Raw genomic sequence first — 19,017 nt, forward strand, 5'->3', positions numbered from 1 at the left:
TTTAATTATTTTTTTGGTTGAGGTGCAGCTAGGTTGTCTTCACATACTGGCTATTACAAATAATGCTGCTATGAGCATTGTTGAGCAAGTGTCCTTGTGGTATGATTGTGCATCCTTTGGATATAGGCCCAAGAGTGGTATCACTGGGTCTTGAGGTAGACTGGTTCCTGATTTTCTGAGAAACTGTCATACTGATTCCCAGAGTGGCTGTACAGGTGTGCACACCCACCAGCAGTGGAGGAGTGTTCCGCTTAGTACATATCAAAGAGGTATTTTAATACAGTAATATTTCAAATGCATAAACTAGAATTACTTTTGACATTTATTTGACCATTTTATCAAATGCTTCCAATTCTCCACTTGGAATGTCCAAAAGGCACTTCTGTACTATGGCTAAGTATATTTTTCTTGAGAATTTCATACATGACTTTTGTATTTACATCACTTCACTGCCTTTCTCCCCTTCCACTTCCTTCTGAGCACTCCCTCAAATTCATAGCCTCTTCATTATAATTACACACATATATGTATGCATTTACACACACATTTTATGTATACACACACACATACACATATATGCTCATATGTACATGTGTTTAGGGCTGATCACTTGGGCTTGGATAAACTGTAAGTGGGTCATCTTTGAAGGAGACCAATTCTCCCTCTCTCAACAGCCCTTAATGGCCGGTATCTCTTAATTTAAGAATAGAGCCTTGTGTGGTAGCTCTACTCACACTAATAAATGAACTGTTGTCATTGTGCTGATCTTGTTTAGGCAATCGTACTGATTAGATATTGTGGATTTAGCTTCACTAACATACATTGAAGACATGATTTTGTAACAGATACCCTGGTTCTCTGGCTATTACAACATTTATGCTCCTTCTTTCATAATGTTCCTGAGCCTTAAGTATGGGGGTTGTAGATGTACCCATTGTTTACCATAAAGTCAGAAGCTCATTTTTATAGCAGATGGAGACCATCTCAGATATTTGCAAGTGGTTCAAATGCAAAGGAAAGCTTGCCAAATAACTTAAGAGTCCAATATACACCACAGTTAATTTTCAAACTTCTCCTGGGTTAGCATATTGACACTAGGTCCAGCCTAGTAGTTACCAGCACAATTCTATTAAAACTAGTTCTGGGTATAAGCAGAGCCCAAACTGTACAAAGGCAAAGAATAAACCAGATATTCTTTCAGAGTTTCAATTTGACTCTGAGTTTTAACAAATAAAACTTAATAAAATAAATACAAGTGGATTGGGGCTAGTATACATGTTTCCTTTTCTCTGTCATTGGGGATATTTAATGGAAGATGTTCTTAAACACTAAATTAGTTAATATTCAAAATACTCCTGTAGATTTTACATACCAGTGTCAGGAGTTTATGGGGTATGAGGAAAGTGGGGGTGGAATGGAGTAGAAGGGTTATTCTATAATAAATGTATGGAGGAAGAGTGAATTCAAATTTAATTTTCTATAGGGAAAATCCTAATATTTACCTAATTTGGGTATTCAATTGCCATCAATTGCCAAATATTTCTTAATTTTCTTCAGTCTGTTTGGCATCACAAACTAGACAGTAGGTTATAGAAAGTAATACCCAGATTGTATTTTTTTAGTAGAATATATAACTGAAAACATTTGTAAATATTTCTGGAAATATAATCATCAAATGATTTCTGAAAACAAGTAATGGGACAAATGAGCTGAATAAATAGATATTACTAAGAAAGGCACTACTTGTTCAGGACTTTGGAAGAAAAAAAAATCTTTGGAAATGTTAACCCAGACATGAAATCCTCTTTTCTTAGGTTGCACAATGAGTCTTGGGTATTAGATGCATTTCAGAGAATCCACAGTGAGGAAGCCAAGTTCTTCATACCATACGATTTGGAAATTTCCAATCAGGAGCTAAGTCACATTATGAAAAAGTCTCATCAGTGGAGAGGGGTCAATGGTGAGAGAAGGAAGGTGAGTTTGTGTGAAGCTGACCTGATTGTTCTAAAGAAGCCCCTCTGTCCCCGTATCAGCCACATCAGCCAGATCTGCCTCTTACCCTGTTGTTTTGGAAGTTCTGCCTTTCCCCCTGTTGTTCTGGAAGAGGCTTACTATCTTATTTGATACCACATTATTAATTTTATGGATTTGATTTTATATTCTTTTCTATTTGTCAAAGAGAGGTGCTTCCTACTTTAAAGATTATTTTTTACACACACACACTATACAAACATATATATATATATGTGTGTGTGTGTATTTTTTTTTTTGTGTGTGTGTATGTCTGTGTAAGGTGGGAGGCCTTTTTTCATGAGGGATTAGCTGCAATGGATGTTTGAGTAGACACGAGGAAGGAAGTAATCTGTCCTCCTGTAGCTCTTTGATGTCTTTGGTAGTGAGTTCCCAGAGTCTCTTTTTGGGTTTCTCTCTACAGACATTAAAATAATTTCTTTTCAATCCTTGGCAGCCCTAGACATTTGCTTCCTTGGCCTCTTCTATATCCATGCTATCAGAGTTGTCTACCTGTTTTTCTGGCTTTTTACCCTACACAGTCTTTTGATGTTGCCCATCTTATTAAAGACTCTCAAGTACACACATCTGGCCACACCTCCCTTTTGAGTCCCCAGATATATCACCCAATCCAAATTTCTTTAGATTGACAGCCTACAGATAAACTAACTCCTGTGGTTCAACCTCACTGTATCTCAGACATTTTAATTTAACATTCACAGTCCTGGGTCTGGACCCCAAAGGAATTATAATCCTGTAGTCTTGTATGTGACATATTCATCTATTCTGAATTGCAAAAGACAAAAATGCAGGGTTTTCCAAACCAGCCCTCATCTTGTTGACTTTTACCTGATCAAATCCTGTTGAACTTACTGGGATTTCGCTCTTGAATCTATTTTCCTTTGCAGCGTAGATGCAGGACCTCAGTGCCCACTGTGACAGAGCTGTAGGACCTGGAGAACTGCAATGACTATTTGCAATTTCACCCTGCTGTTGTTCCATTTTCACACTGTGAATCCCTTCTCTGCTCTGGTTACTATGACTTCTCTACATGTAAATGTAACCCTGCCTTTATTCTCATTGACTGCCTTTCACCTACTTTTTGAGTCACATCTCCTGCATTTTTATTCTGCTCACCTCTTCCCAATCCATATACATCTTTTAAATAATATGAGTAATTCATAAAAATATGAACACTTTTGTGAACCTTTTATACATGTTCAAGGTCACATAGACTCCTGTCTAAGGGAGATTATTTAGCTATTTGTGCATGATAGGATGAGAGTCTTTCTCCAAGTCTTCTTTTTTTTTTTTAAATAAACTTTCGTTTTATTCTTTCTGTCTTTCACATCATGTATCTCAATCCCATTTATTTCCTATCCCTTTGTATCTACCCTCTGCCCTTGTAACTCCCTCCCAATAAAATAAAATAAAATTTAAGAAAAAATAAAGAAAGGGAAACATTTGCCATGGAAGCTGTAGTGTAGCAGTAACATTTTTATCCACATATCTCTATGTGCAAGTGTTCATTGCAAAGAGTCATTGGTCTGATTCCAGGCCTCTAAATTCTGCAACATCGTTGATGCTGGGTCCTCACTGGTACTCCTCTTGGGATATTCTGTTGTTGCCCTTGTCATGGAGATCCTTCAGCTTTAGGGTGTGCAGGACCAACCTCTTTACATGCTGCAGCAGATCAAAAATGGGGGTGGATGTTAGAGGGGGCCAACTAGTAACCCTGGTTCTGGGCCTGGGTAGTTTCAGGGTTGGTCACCCCACCAGATCTTCCCTGTCTTCACTAACAGGGTGAGTTCTCCAGCATTGTCCCAGCTAGTTCACCCATTCAGTGATGAATATTTTTATAATTTATTTATTCTTTTAAATTTCATTTTACATTCCAATCATAATTCTCCTATCCCTCCTCCTGATGGCTCTTAAGACCCCCCCCCCCAATCCCACTCCCAGTCCATTCCTCCTCACAGGTAATGGCTTCCATAAGTCAACAACGTCTGACACAATAGGTTGGGGTACGGCATAGCGCCTCTCCCATGCATTAAGGCATCCCATCATAGGTAATGGGCTCCAACAAGCAGGCTCATGTACCAGATTTGTATCATGGTCCTACTGCCAGCCCCCCCCCCCAGATAGTCTAAGCTTCAAAATTGTCTCCCACATAGGGAAAACCTAGTTCTGTTCCCTGGATTCTCCAGGGCATTCAGTATAGCGTTCAAGAGTTTCTATCAGCTTGGTTAAGATGTCTCTGAAGATTTCTCCATCATGATTTTGACCTCTTTTGCTCATATATTCCCACCTCTCTCTCTTAGGCTAGATTCCCGGAGCTCAGCCTTGTTCTTCATTGTGGGTTTCTACATCTGGTTCCATAGATTATTGGATAAAGGCTCTATGATGATAGTTGGGAGATTGACCCATTTGATTACAGGGGTAGGCCTGTTTGGGCATTTTCTGTGCTATTGTTAGGAGTTTTAGCTGGGGTCATCCTTGTAGATCCTTGGGAATTATCCTAGCACCAGGTTTCGCCCTAATCCCATATGGCTTTCTCTATTAAGATGTCTCTTCCGTTGTTCTTCCATTGCATCCTTCCCCACCTCAGACATTGTGCTTCCTCAGGTTCTCATTCCCCCTCCCTTCTCCCTTATCTGCTCCCCCGATCCTCAGTTTACCTAGTAGGTATCATCTAATTTCCCTTCCCTTTGTGATCCGTATGTCCTTCCTAGTGTCTTCCTTGTTACCTAGCTTCTCTGCAACTCTGGATTATAGTCTGGTTATCCCTTGTTTTATAACTAGTATTCACTCATGAGTGAATACATTCCATCTTTGTCTTTCTGAGTCTGGGTTACCTCACTCAGGATGTTTATTTCTAGACCATCTATTTGCCTACAAATTTCATGAGGTCATTTTTTTTTTTCAGCTGAGTAGTACTCCATTGTATAAATGTACTACATTTTCCTCCATTCTCTGATTGAGAGGCATCTAGGTTGTTTCCAGGTTCTGGCTATCATGAATAATGTTGCTTTCTCAAGTCTCAACCCAAGGGTCTTCTCTGAATATTTAATCCAGACAGAACTATATCCTTTTGGTCATAACTTCCTGTCCTACATGACTGTCCAAAGTCCTGAACAAGGGACTGGGGCATGAGTAGTAATATGAGTGATCACATCCCAACCACACACAGAAAGCTGAGAGTGAACTGGAAGTGGGCAAGGCTATAAACCCTCAAAGCCCATGCCTAGTGACATACTTTCACTAGGCATTCACCTCCTTCAGGTTCCATAATCACCCCAAACAGCACCACCAACTGTTCAAATGCATTATTCGATGGGGTGCATTTTTCATTCAAATCACCATAGTAGGATAGTGGGGCATACTTAATTTGCCCATGGAATGAACATATATATTGAACTTTATCCTGCTGCCTACTTTACAGATATTTAAACATTAGTTTAAGAAATGTCAGGGGTATTACTTCACTCAGGTATGTCTACTTCTGTTTTATAGTTAAGGTAAGAGTAGAACTGTCTTTTTCCAGATCACTGTCCTTGAATTGAAGCAAAACAAATTGAATTCTACTGTGTATTCATTTTGGGTTCTCACTGACTTATAACAACATGTGTATAGGTTCAACACAGTTGAAATTAATTATTCAAGAGCACTTCCTCTCTGAGATAATTTCACAGTGCCTAGGGTAGGTATAAAGAGCATTTTATTTCATTATTAAGTTTCACAACATGGAAGTTTAGAAACTTGGAAGCTATCCAAAGTTGAATATCAGGATGCTCCAAAGAGAACAGCAGTAAGTTTAAAAGATAGAGGAAAGTAAACAGCAGTAAGTTAAAAGATAGAAGAAAACATAATTGTTACAATATTTATCAGCTCTATTTAGCTAAGGGGAAGATAGGACTAATGCTTCAATGCTAGAAGGAATATTGAAGGAAGTTGTTAAATTATTGATATTTATGGTGTCTTTTATAAAATAACTTAGCAGATCCATATTGGAGGAAAGTTGAACTTAGCAGACTATAACTTTGAGTATCAGTAATTTTTTTGTTTTCACATTCAAATGGAACAGAGAAAAAACAAGTGGATTAAATGTAATTAAAGTAAACAATTTAACCAAAATTATGATGGAGCAGGTTTTGATTCAGATACAGTTGGAACATATGTCTACATAAATGTCTATTATTCTCTTTATAACACATAGTGACTCAGCCTCCATCAGAGGTAAGAACCATGAATATATTTCATAAATCATTTGAAATCACATAGAATGCCTGTTATTCTATGTTGAGAACACTATGTTTATTAAGAATAAAATGACACTCTCAAGAGACAGCTCAGTGAATAAAGACACTTGCTGCCAAGTCTGATATAACCTTGAGTTTGATGACTGATACCCACATGGGGAATGCAGAGTTTGATCCCATGGTTCCTTCACATGTAAGCTGTGGCACACACATATATGTGCATTTCCACATGTGCATAGAATATAATTTTGAAAACCTTTTTTCCAGCAGAGATGGACCAGTAGGGCGTAATGCTCTTCCTGAGAATCTAAGTGTGATTCCCTGCACCCATTTCAGGTGTCCCATAGCCTCCTATAACTCCAGATCCAGGAGGGATCTAACCTCTCTGCTACTAAAGACATCTGCCTCATATCACATACCGACAGAGGTAAACGCATACACATAATTGAAAATAACAAAAATAAATCTTAAAACATTTTAAAATAAAGTCATAGACTTATCTTTAACCTTTGTTATGTATCTTTGTCCCTGGATACTTGTGTTATGAAACCTTACATTTCTTTTTTCATGTTATACTTTAAAAAAAAAATTAGAAGCAATCTTATTTTATATATCAATCCCAGTTCCCTCTCCATCCAATTCTTCTATGCCCCCCCACCAACCACTATATCATCCCTCTTCTTCTCCATAGAAAGGGTGTGGCCTTCCATGGAGAATCATCAAAGCCTGTCACATCATTTGGGGCAGGACTTAGGCCCTCCCCATGCGTCTAGGCTGAGAGAGTATCCTCTATGTGGAGTGGGATCCCACTGTTCATTCATACATTAGGTATAAATGCTGTTCCATTACTGGGGGCCCCATAGACTGCTCAGGCCTCCTACCTGTCACCCATGTGCAAGGGGACTGGTTCTGTCCTATGCTCATTTCCAAGCATGTTATTCTTCTTACATTGTCCCATATTTGCTGGTTTAGTCTATTTCAGCAATGAAACAAGTCTGCCCTTTTGAACAACTGACATGGTAAACTAAAGATACAATGTCAATTTAATTGAGAATAATTATCTATAATCTAAAATACCGAATTAGAATTGAAGAGGCATTTTAATATAAAAATATTTCAAATGTATAGAATGGGATTCTTTCTGACATTTCTATATTTATTTGTTAATTTGTTTATTTGTTCATTTGTATACATGCCACAGCCTGCATGTAGAGTTTGGAGCATAACTTGCAATTTATAGGACTTGATTCTCTCAGTCTACCATGTGGGCCAGGAGGGAATCAAATTTACAGCAAGTGCCTTTACCCACAGAGTCATCTTACTGTTGCCTAGAATTCTTGTGCTCTCAAATTTGATCTACAGTTTTGTCATAGTGCTATTAAGAACACGAGTCTCCCTTTTAAGTGCTAGAAAAATTGCACCATAAATGGGTACTTTATAATATGCTTAATTTCCTTTTATTAAATTGATAAGCACAAAATCACAGAGCACATTGACACTATGATGAGAACTTAACATTGTTGAATTTTATAATTTTCCACTCATATAATTTTTCATTCATGCAGTGACAGCCAAAATGATAATTTCAAAGTATTTTAGCCATCTTTTTTTTTCTTGATAGGGAAAGGTCACTTTCAGTAGTCAGAAAAGACATCTTTCTATTAAACTAATTTGCCTACATGCAAATTTTGTCATTTTTACCTCATTAACTATTTATCATGGAATAAAAAGTATATATATTCATGAAGGGGCAGCTTGCAGCCTGATGGAGCTGGAACTAATATTTTGCAACTCTAATGACTTTTTTGCATCCTTAATTAGATAGCATAAGGTTGATATGATTAGGTCAGGATGTAGTGTTTTTCATTAAAATACATTTTAGAAGCTGTATTCATAATCTGCCCTTGCAATTAAATAATGAGCCTATGAATTTAATATTATCGGCCCAATTATTATCCCATGCAAACGTATACCTTTAATAAATTTGTGCCGTAGGACCTTCATTAGCATCAGAAAGAATGATATTTCTAGGTCCGTAGATTAAATAGCTATAGTTAAACTTATGTAATGGTCTTAAATGTATCAGGAGGCAAAGCTCTGATATCTAGACATTCAATTCCAAAATATGCCTTACTATTTGTTGAAGACTCATTTATGTTATAATTGTTTTCTTAAAGAAACTACCACTTTAACACAGGCTATGGGAGCTCATTAGAAAAAGCAGGGTATTAGGTGGAAAGGAAGGTGAGAGGCATCTTTAAGTTAAGGGACAATAGTGTGAAAATTGAAGAGCAAAATTTGAATGCATATGATCTAAAATGTCCATTTCTCAAAGTATATATTAGTCATACACAGCCACAGGGCATTTGATGAAGGTGATTATTTTGGTGTTTGCATGTTTTTGCCATTGTTCAAAGATGGTTTTGTGGCAGTATGAAAGGTCTTCTAAGAAGGAATCACTTCCTGTTATGATGAATGTGTACAGGGAAACACACATACACGGCAACAAACCTGGTTCACTCATCTGCTAGTTTTTACCTTTGTACACTAGGGCAGTAAACACAATTAGTTGGCATCCTGAGTTCATTCCTCAAATCCTTAATAGAAAGTTGCTAACAAGGTTATGTACAATTAATCATGTTTTAATAAAAGGAGCTAAGTAATAAACCTTGCCTTGTTTGGTTAATGAAGTATATAAAGAAGCCAATCATCATTGTTCACAAGTAAACTACACACATGTGTAAGCTGCATAGAGGCAGAGCTCATCTCTAGCAGAGTTTGAAGTCAAGGTAAACAGAACCCTTCGGTTTATGATGCCATGGTTGGCAGTGCTAAAGATGGCAGCCAAGGTGGGAGAGTTGTTGATGAGTATCAAGAGTGGGAATACTGAGGCTTTTCAATACAAAAGGAGGGAACAAATAAAATGGTGGGATAGCAACAGCATGGCAAATTTGAATACTGGAAGTCACCGCCTCCCCCTGCTGCAACAGTGGTTAGTGTAGCAGTAGGGATGTGGTGGTTTGAATGCAATTTGTTCCCATAATCTCATAGGGAATGGCTTTGTTGGAGTGGATGTGGTCTTGTTGGAGGAAGTGTGTCACTGTGGGAGTAGGCTTTGAGGTTTATTTTATTTACTTTTATTTTACATATCCATCCCTCCCTCCCTCCCTCTTTCCTTTTCTCCCACTCTCTCATGCCCCCTGACCACCCTTCCCTCCCATGCCCCCCACTCCACATGTAGGTTAATGCCCTCCAGGAGGGGTCATCTAAATATGTCAGTCATTTAGGGTAGGGACTAGGCCTTTTCTCCTGTCTCTAGGTTAAGGGAGTATCCCTCTATGGGGGATGTGCCCCCAAAGTCCTTTTGTGCAACAGGAATACATCCTGGTTCCATTGTCTGAGGTCCCTTAGATTGCTCAGGCCTTCTAGCTGAGACCCATGCTCAGGGGGTCTGAGTCAGTCCCATGCTGGTTTCCCAGCTATCAATCTGGGGGCCCATTAGCTCCTCTTTGTTCAGGTCAGCTGTCTCTATGTGTTTCTGCAGTGTGGTCTTGTCCTCCCTCTCTGGATTCCACTTCGGCTCAGTGTTTAGTTGTGGGTGTTTGCTTCTGTTTCCATCATCTTCTAGATGAGGGCTCCATGATGGTGGATAAGTTAGTTGACGATATCATTATCAGGGAAGGACATTTATGGTAGCCTTTCCAACATTGCTCAAATTGTTAGTTGGGATCAGTCTTGTAGATCTCTGGACATTGAGGTTTCTTATGCTTGAAATACCAACCCGTGTTTCAGTCAATCTCCTGTTGCCTTCTGGTCAAGATTTAGCCAGCACCTTGTCTGCATGCATGCTGCCATGCTCCTTGCCATGATGATCTCTGGACATTGAGGTTTCTTATGCTTGAGATATCAACCCATGTTTCAATCAATCTCCTGTTGCCTTCTGGTCAAGATTTAGCTATCACCTTGTCTGCATGCATGCTGCCACGCTCCTTGCCATGATGATAATGAATTGAACCTCTAAACTGTAGGCAAGCCACCCCAATTGAATTGTTTCCTTATACGACTTGCTGTGATCATAGTGTCTCTTCATAGCAATAAAGATCCCAATTAAGACAGATAAAAAAGGTGTAAAATACTAGACTGAGAATTAAAATTGCCTAATTGTGGGGATTTCTTTTTCTCACAGGCTGAAAGAAGCCATTAACATCATAAATAAAATGTTCTACCTCATGAACCCAGGGCTCTGGGCTATCTTTGCACTAAATTCTACAAATGTTTAACTCATCTACCTACTCATGATGCTTTCTAACTACGCAGTTCACCATATCACACAATCACTGCTTGAGTTCTTTTATATGTCATTGAGTATCCATCATGGAGACCTGAATCAGATGAATGGACCCTTGATCATTTCATTAGCTTGTTGGGGATTTGAAAGTAAGGTAAATGTCAACATGCAAATAGGTAAAATGTCAAAATGAAGAACATGGAGATTTGAGCCAGGGAGAATATGGAAATGGAAAAATAGCTTAAGACTGAATTTAAAATATTAGCTATAAGTGTAATTCCTACAAAATAAAAAAGATTGACTTTTTAATATAAACTTTTTATTGAACCATATTCATTATATGAAAGGATGACTTCATAAACAGTTTTGCACAAATGTCCCCATACTTTGGTCATATTTATCTCTGACTCTTTTTTTTCTGCTTTCCCTACCTGTAATTCAAATTCAGTCCACAATTGTCCCATATGTGTATAAGGTCACACACACACACATACATACACACACACATACACACACACACACACACACACACACACTATCTTAGATCACAAACAGATAAAATTTGATATTTGTCTTTACCATACTATTTAACTTGAATGTGATAATCTACAGTTGCATTCATTTTCAATGGAAATTTTGTTCTTCCTTTTGGCTGAAAACTCCACGGATGTGTTTGTGCATGTGTTTATATGAAGCAAATTTTCTTCATCTATTCTTATGTTTGTGGACACTCAGTCTTAACCCATAACTTGTCCATTGTCACTAATGCTTTGTCAAACATAAAGATACAAGTGCTTCTATAGTAGGATATAGAGTCCTGTTGGTATATACCCAGGAGTGGTTTAGTTACCTCTTATGGCAATTCTACACAGATTTATAAGTAGTAAGAATTCAGAAGGGCTGTGGGGGGGATGGCTCAGTAGTTAAGGGCACTCCCTGCTATTCCAAAGGGACTTGAGTTTAGTTCTTACAACCCATGTTGAACAGCTCAAAATTGCCTGTGGCTTCAGATCCAGGGACACCAATATCTTCTTCTGGAATCTGAGGACATTTTTACTCACACGAGCATATAACTGCCACCACCCCACTCCAAAGCACATAATTAAAACACATTGAAGAGAAAAACAACAGAATTTCTTACTAATTGACCCATAAATAGGTTGTTGGGACAAGAGGGAATGGGATCAGAAATCTACTTCTGTTGGAATTAAAGGTCATAAGAGTTAAGGTGGCCAATTAACTCATGGATGGTTTAGAATCACAGATTTTATCTTACATGTTATAATGCTAGCCTTCTAATGCATCCAGGATTTTCTTGTGGGTATACCCCTTAGTTTTCCAAAAGGCTATTGATCCACCAGTCACTGGATTATTCTTGTGTAAAAAAACACACTTTAGTAATTATAGCTTAAGAATAGTCTTATATGATCTTAGTCAAAATAATTTCTATTGAATAATTAACTTTCTATTCAGAATTATATATACATCCTGTGTTGTTCATCCTTCCCAGTTCTATCTCATAATCATTATGGCTATTAAATATTTTATGTGAATGTGTACTATGACTAGAGCTACAAACATTGTATGAACTTAAGCTCTTATGCAATAAAGAGGTTGACAGTAATCCAACTAATTGGAAAAATCTATGTTTTAGCAACATTTTAGAAAATACATGAGAAGCACAGTTTTAAAGAAGAAATATATCAATGAGAATTTCACTTTTACATTTTCAAAATCATAGCAAAGAAACAGCAAAGGGGGAGTATCCTCTCTCAGTTGGGTGGTCTTGGATAATTGAAACACCTTTCTTTTTATCTCTAAAAGTCCAGGATGTTTGTTTATAAGCTAACCAATACATTGTTAAGCTTTTGAAAGGCTACTTAGCCATAGAGAGATTGATCTCTTCTATAAAATGGAAATGATAAATAACAACCAAAGAAAGGAATAAGTAGAACGTTCTGAAGACACCTCAAATGTTTGGGTTTTAAAATTGACAAAGATCTATTGCGTTCCGTTAAGTACTTTCTCCCTTAATTCTAAAATTATTTCTATTTGAAGTGAAGTCCAATCCATATGTTTTTGATTCATTAACACTTAGTTTGTTAGCATCCCTTTACTGGAGTCATGTATAACAGTCTTTTCATCTTTTTTTTTATAAGCTTATGTTCCTCAGACACAGGAAATCAAGTTTTTCTAAGAGTAAACAAACTTGAACTCAAAGAGACATGGGTTTCAGGGGCCTCTGTGTGTAGACAGCACCTATTAACTTTGAACTATTCCTCTATTCACTATGCAAATTTTTCTTTAGCATTCTCTAGAATGAAATATATTGCTAATTAACTGAGACACAAGATTCAGCCTTATATTTTATTATTTACTGAATTTTCCTCTCTTACATTAATTCTACTTTGTGATCAAACAGCCAACTACTAACATATTAATGAATAAGTCATTAATAATGGTTACTTAATTGTCATCTCCTTATTTATTCTCATTAATAATACAGGAGCTACTTATCTTTTAATAATTATATAGTGGCAAATGAAATTTCCTGTAAAGCACTGAGATACGTTCCTGTCTTTTATTTTCTGTGACAGTACAGTGTTCTTTAGCAGGAAGGATCAAAACCACCTTTTCATGTCTTACTGACACTAAATAAACACAGTTCCTTCACATGGCTTGAAAGATTTGAGGCTGGAATGAAAATTCATCAATATATTTCCTCTCCCATGACATTAGTTCACATTATCTTATCTAATTACTACTGTTGGGTACTCTGAGCAAATTTTTATCAGTAGTAAAACTTGGATAATTCAGCATTGGATAACATCATCAGAACATTATTACCTGCTGAGTGAAATTGTTTTAAGCAATGTTTTCTCATTGACAAGTAAGTCAACTTGAAATATAAGTCTCGGTATTTTTAGAGATGAAGGAAAATGAATAATAAATCTTTATGACCACCATATAAGAACTATAGAAGCTCTTGGTAGGACATTCACATGTTTACTCATTTAATTATTAAAGCAAGTATGTGTGTAAAGTTACTCACTTTACAGGTGAAAACCTGAGACTCACAGACATTAATTTTTTTCTTTTAACTCTGCATTCATTTATTCCCTATGTATTTATTGATTTTCTTTTAATAAAGTAAGCAATGTTGTTATATATGAATGAAAGTCAGACAAAACAACCTCTTGTTCTAATGGGGATACTGAGTATATGATGAAGTCATAACAACACAGCAGGAACTAAGTGGTCTTTTTGTAGTATGCACAGAGATAGTACTCTTTTTAAGGTTTCAGTATAAGATGATTGGGAGAAATATATAAGAGCTAAGTAGTCACTGGGCAAATTGGCACCAAAAGGAAGGTATTTGAAGCAGAAAAATGAAACAGTATTTTTGAGAACAGAAAAGATTTGTAATGCTTGAAACATACTTCCTATAGTCAATATAGGCTTAATTCTGAATAGGAAGGTCAGAAATGCATATGAAGAAAATATGTGCCCTAAGCTAGACCACATGATATAGTTATTGGTCTGTCATGAGATAAATACAATTGTTCACCTGTGAGGTTAGTATAATCTGCTAATAGTCAAATCTCTTTGATCACCCTCAGCTCCACATTTTAAAAATCAAAACTAGCTCATTGTCTACCATTCACATCCCTTTGTCCCACCCACTTCCTCATTACATGACTTGATCTCATGATTAATTGGAGAAATAAGTAGTTTTGTCTGTCTACATTTTGTAACAGATTGGCTTGTGAAATAATTGGTATTCCTATTTCAGATCTTGGAAAAGTAAACACAAGATTTCAGACCATGATATAGTAACAATACCAACATCATCGTTCCAAGAAATAATTATAAAAATAAGATACATAAAGAATGACTTGTAAGAAATGAATGAATGATAAACTATCAGTTGAATAAATCAGTTAATTACTTTCCAGATTGTACTTAATTTTCATAATACACAAGAACAAAATCCAATTATTTTTTTGACCTTAAAAATACTAGAACTGAGCAAAGTCAGGAAAATTAAAGATTTACCTGCTACCTTTCCCATTCCCACAAATTTATTCATGGTCACATGTTTACTCATATGTACACATGTAGAGATTCTGTCCACATAGGAATGCAGAGAAGATGTAATGTATGTTCATGCTATTCCTTCTCACATCCTTGTGTGCATCTTAGTTTTCTGAGTCCATTCTCAAACAAGTTCCCAGTACAACAGGTGAAACAGTACAAAAATGTCCCAGGACACACAATAAAATAGAGAGGGGCAAGAGAGATGAAAGATAAAAAATGGAAATTCATCCTAGAAGCTGGGAAAAATTGAACAAGAGAATATTGCTTGAATTCAGTGCCTAACTTGAGTTAATAGGTTAAAATGAATCATTAAGTATTGAACAATTACTGAAAATTATTAACAACTAACCTTTGTTTACATTAAATGTTAGATTGCAAAATTACATTGATTCTGTGAACCAACATAGAATTTTAAGATATTATAAATTCAATTTTATATGCTAATTTTCACATAACCTTTCATTAATAACATTTCAATATTGTTTTAAAATTTTCCCAAGTACCATATTCAGAACATAGTACTACAGTGTAAAAGGCACAATTTATCAGTATGTTTCATATTAGGTAAACAATTGTTTACCTAATTACTTATTGATTACTTATTGATAAAGGATTTTAATATTGAAATGTATGCAGTAGTCAAGTTAGCAGGAGAAATATAAAAGTCAGGTTGACTTCTGAGTACCTTATTGTGGCCTCAAAGCTTGTAGATAATGGAATGATATCACAGATATTTGGAGGAAAAAATTACTGGAGTCTTAGCCCAATAACTACATGTAAACAAGTTGAATGTATTTTTTATTTTGTTTTTTTTTTTTTTTTTGATAAATACAAAATTGAGGAAGGTAACTGTTTCCAAATGATAACCTACCACCAAAAACTAACAAACAAGATTTAAATGTGGAACTCATTCAGTGAGGTCTTAAAATTTAAAATTCAGAGTTATTAGCCACCAAATTGTCAATGCTACTTATACAATATAAAACGCACTTATATATTCTTTGACAGTTTTCAGTTTTTAGAATTGGCTTTCATAGGACACAAAACAGGATGCAGCACTTGCCATGATACATCAATGATAAACTGATTCTAATGACTTCAAAGTACTTTAGCAATAACTAGGAAATGGGGTAGGGGACAATTAAGATCCACGAAATTAGCTTCCCCACCATGAGCACATACGCATTCTCTACAATAGATTGTAAGGCAGTAACCTTTTTGTGAATAGTTTCAGAATTATTGTTTTAAAAATTATCTTATTTCTTGATCCAGTAATTTCACTTCAATGACTCCATGAGAGAAAAAAAATGCAGAGATGCAAATAAACATTGGAAAGTCTAAAGAAAGGAATATTTTGCCTCGGTACACAATCATCCATATGTTTGTTGTGTATTCATGTCTTCCTATGGTGTGAAAGCACAGGGCTTCTTGTTATTATCTTCTACTTTTCTAAAATTCATATCTGTTATGGTAAATATGTTATCTGGGGAGAAAAGACTTATGGAATTACTTTTTGGAAAGAAGAAACATCAGGCACAGTTTGGGATCCTATGTGGCTACCCCCATGTCCCATTCTGTAGTAGCCACTCTGCAGAGGAAAATGAGTCAGATACAACTAGCTCATCACAAAGCCATTCTCCCTAGTAGGTATGTGAGCCATGATAATCTGTTACAGACTTCCTTGTCATTTGTCATCAGCAGGGAGAGCAGAAAATAATAGACATCTTCTGTGTTGTAAGAATGGTTGGCCAACATGTTTGTAGCGGGTTTTCTTATCTGTGTTGATGGTTATCATAAGGAGTTTGATGACACAGGAATCTTGCTTAATTTTGTGATAGAACCCAGTCAGGCTGTATCAGGATGAAATATGCTTGGTTGTTCTCTTTGCTCTTGTTTTCCTCCTTCAAATTAGCAGTGCAGTTGGCTCCCTTTGTCCACTTCCAACAGAGCCAGTTGTGATTTATGCTTTGACTGGGTCCTGAAGCACAGCCAAACTGCTGTGACTGTCCCTGATGTACACTTAGCAGGCATAGTCACCATGCTGGGCTCTCAGGGACAAATATTCCATCTCTGTTTCTCTGTTTGTTTTCTGCCTCCCCGCTACTACTCCCTTAGCTCATTCTCTGGCAAGTTGCTAGAAAAGGTCTCTCTACATCTTATACTATGGCCAGTTACCAGGTTACTTCCATGAGTCCCCTATCGCCTGGGTTTAGATAGTTACTCATTGTTGATTTCTTAATCTGGCAAGTATGTTTTATGAGGGCTTTAGATAAATGTTTTATGATTTATAATATAAATTTGCTTGATCTAACTGAATGACCTTCACACATTTGATTTTATTCTTTCCCCTGCGATTTCTTTCCCAAATTTCCTCTAATTGTCTTGGAAATAAACATGAAATTTAGAAACTGTGAGCTATAAATGTTATTGTTTGACATAATAGTGGAACAAGCCATGCCAATAAGTTGTCATTGTTTAACTAAAATTGTCAGTTTTCTAAACTTGTAAGCATTTTTAATAATGTTTTTAGGTATTTAAAAATCCAAAGTATAATTGAAGAGAATTTATGCATAGATAATTGAGTAATGTTGACCTAGGTGTAGATTTCAAATTTTATACTGTACTATACAGGGGTGAAAATCCAATCAGGAATGGAGAGGGTAAGCCTGGAGAAATGATAGCTCAGTGGGTAAAGTGTCTGCTACACAAACAAGAGTACCTGAGGTCTGGCCCCTAGCACCTACATGAGAGCTGGGCAAAGTTAGCATCTGTGGTAACCCCAGTGCTTGGAAAGGGTGGGGCACAGGCAGTCTATAAACTCAGTCATTAGCTAACTAGTGAGATTGTCTAGGAGCTCAGCAAATGACATTGTCTAGGAGCTAGAAATATGGTCCATCAGTCTAAAGCACCCTTTCTAGAGGAAGGAAGAATGATACTGATGGTCTATTTAAGATTTCAGTTCCTAGCAGTACTTGACATTCAACCATAAGAACCAGGGCTTTGATCTTCAATACCTAGTTAACAAGCAGGGCATGGCTTCATGTGCCTGTAACCTCACCACAATGAGAGGCAGAGACAGAAAGATTGCTGGGGCTTCCAACCACCAGCCTCGTTCCTGAAAGAGACCCTGTCTCAAAGAACAATAGAGCAGGACATCTGAGATGCTCCATTAGTCTTCACATGTGCTCAGAGATGTGTATACACACACACACACACACACACACACACACACACTAATATACCCTATTTACATGTATACAAACACACTAAACCTGAACATTAAAAATGATAATGCCCTGTGATACATGTTCAACCCAGAACTCTCACTTTATTTGCTCAGACAATATTAGCCAAGTAACATGGAGTAAACATTTTAGATGTTTTAATTTTTATGTATGTTTGGAAATGCAATATTGTTCCTATTGCAGTTAAATATGGATCAGGATAAACAAATAGACCAAATAGATGTTTATTTAAGGAGAAATAACTTACAACCTAGATAGGTGAACACTAGCAAGTTCCACCGGATGCTCTCCTGTCCGAGTCCCGCCAGCAAGACAGTGTTCCCAACTCCTCCTCAGACCTCCTTCCACAGGTCACTTCTGCCCATGGCTCCACCCCCAATGGGCGTGGTCACTGCCACAGAAGGAGACAAAGTGAATATCTCACTACATGTTCCAGTTAAATATCATGCATGTGCAGGGCTTGCCATCTGTTAAGATCTATTATCAAAATGCTTAGAAAGGCTTGATGAGGTCCACAATCAGTCAGACATCACCAGACCTCGAAAGACCATATGTAGGATCAGAATAGACAGAATGCTGCCCCTGAATCTTATAACCACAATGCTTAGTTTCAAAGTCTTCTGTGTTAATGCATACAGGTAGGCAGCTTCTGAAGTTATCTTCCCAATGCAAGAAGTCTAGATACGAAAAAACCATATTTTGTTCACAAAGCAAACAAGATTGAGAGTGAGCACTAAGAATATGGTTAACACTAAAAAATAAAGCCATTAAAGCAATTATTTGGTTCCTCTCTTGTTATTCAGACAAAGCCGATTTGCAGTGAAAATGAAGACATCTCAAAAAATGGACTCGTCAGTCAATCTGGGTAGTACAGTCAAGCATGCTTTCTCCCTTTGCCTTTATTGTCACTACACTCTTTACCTCGGCATTGATAGAATACGCAGTGTGAAAATCTAGTACTGTTTTACTGGTTTCAAGGCCTGAGGAAAAAACAGTGGTCACTGAAACACAGGAACTCCCTCAGTAGATCTGTTTCCACATTTTAAATCTTTAAATCTAGAAGCTCCTTTGACTAAGAAACTGGAACGTTTGGGGCCCTCTCCAAGAGTCCCCATCT

At 36.9% G+C, this 19,017-nt stretch overlaps 1 protein-coding gene across 1 annotated transcript in view; it reads left to right on the plus strand.

The window, feature by feature from the left end:
• The window catches only part of LOC127229305 (uncharacterized), a gene marked incomplete at its 5' end in the record, with an annotated part of 280,807 nt that overhangs the window by 222,583 nt on the left and 39,207 nt on the right, over window positions 1-19,017 (plus strand). Inside the window, one exon of the mRNA XM_051194389.1 lies at window positions 1,815-1,974. Within this exon, the coding sequence (XP_051050346.1) occupies window positions 1,815-1,974 (160 nt within the window). The remainder of the gene's footprint in view (window positions 1-1,814; window positions 1,975-19,017) is intronic.

This window comes from Phodopus roborovskii, unplaced genomic scaffold, assembly GCF_943737965.1.
Source record: "Phodopus roborovskii unplaced genomic scaffold, PHOROB, whole genome shotgun sequence".
Taxonomy (NCBI): Eukaryota; Metazoa; Chordata; class Mammalia; order Rodentia; family Cricetidae; genus Phodopus; species Phodopus roborovskii.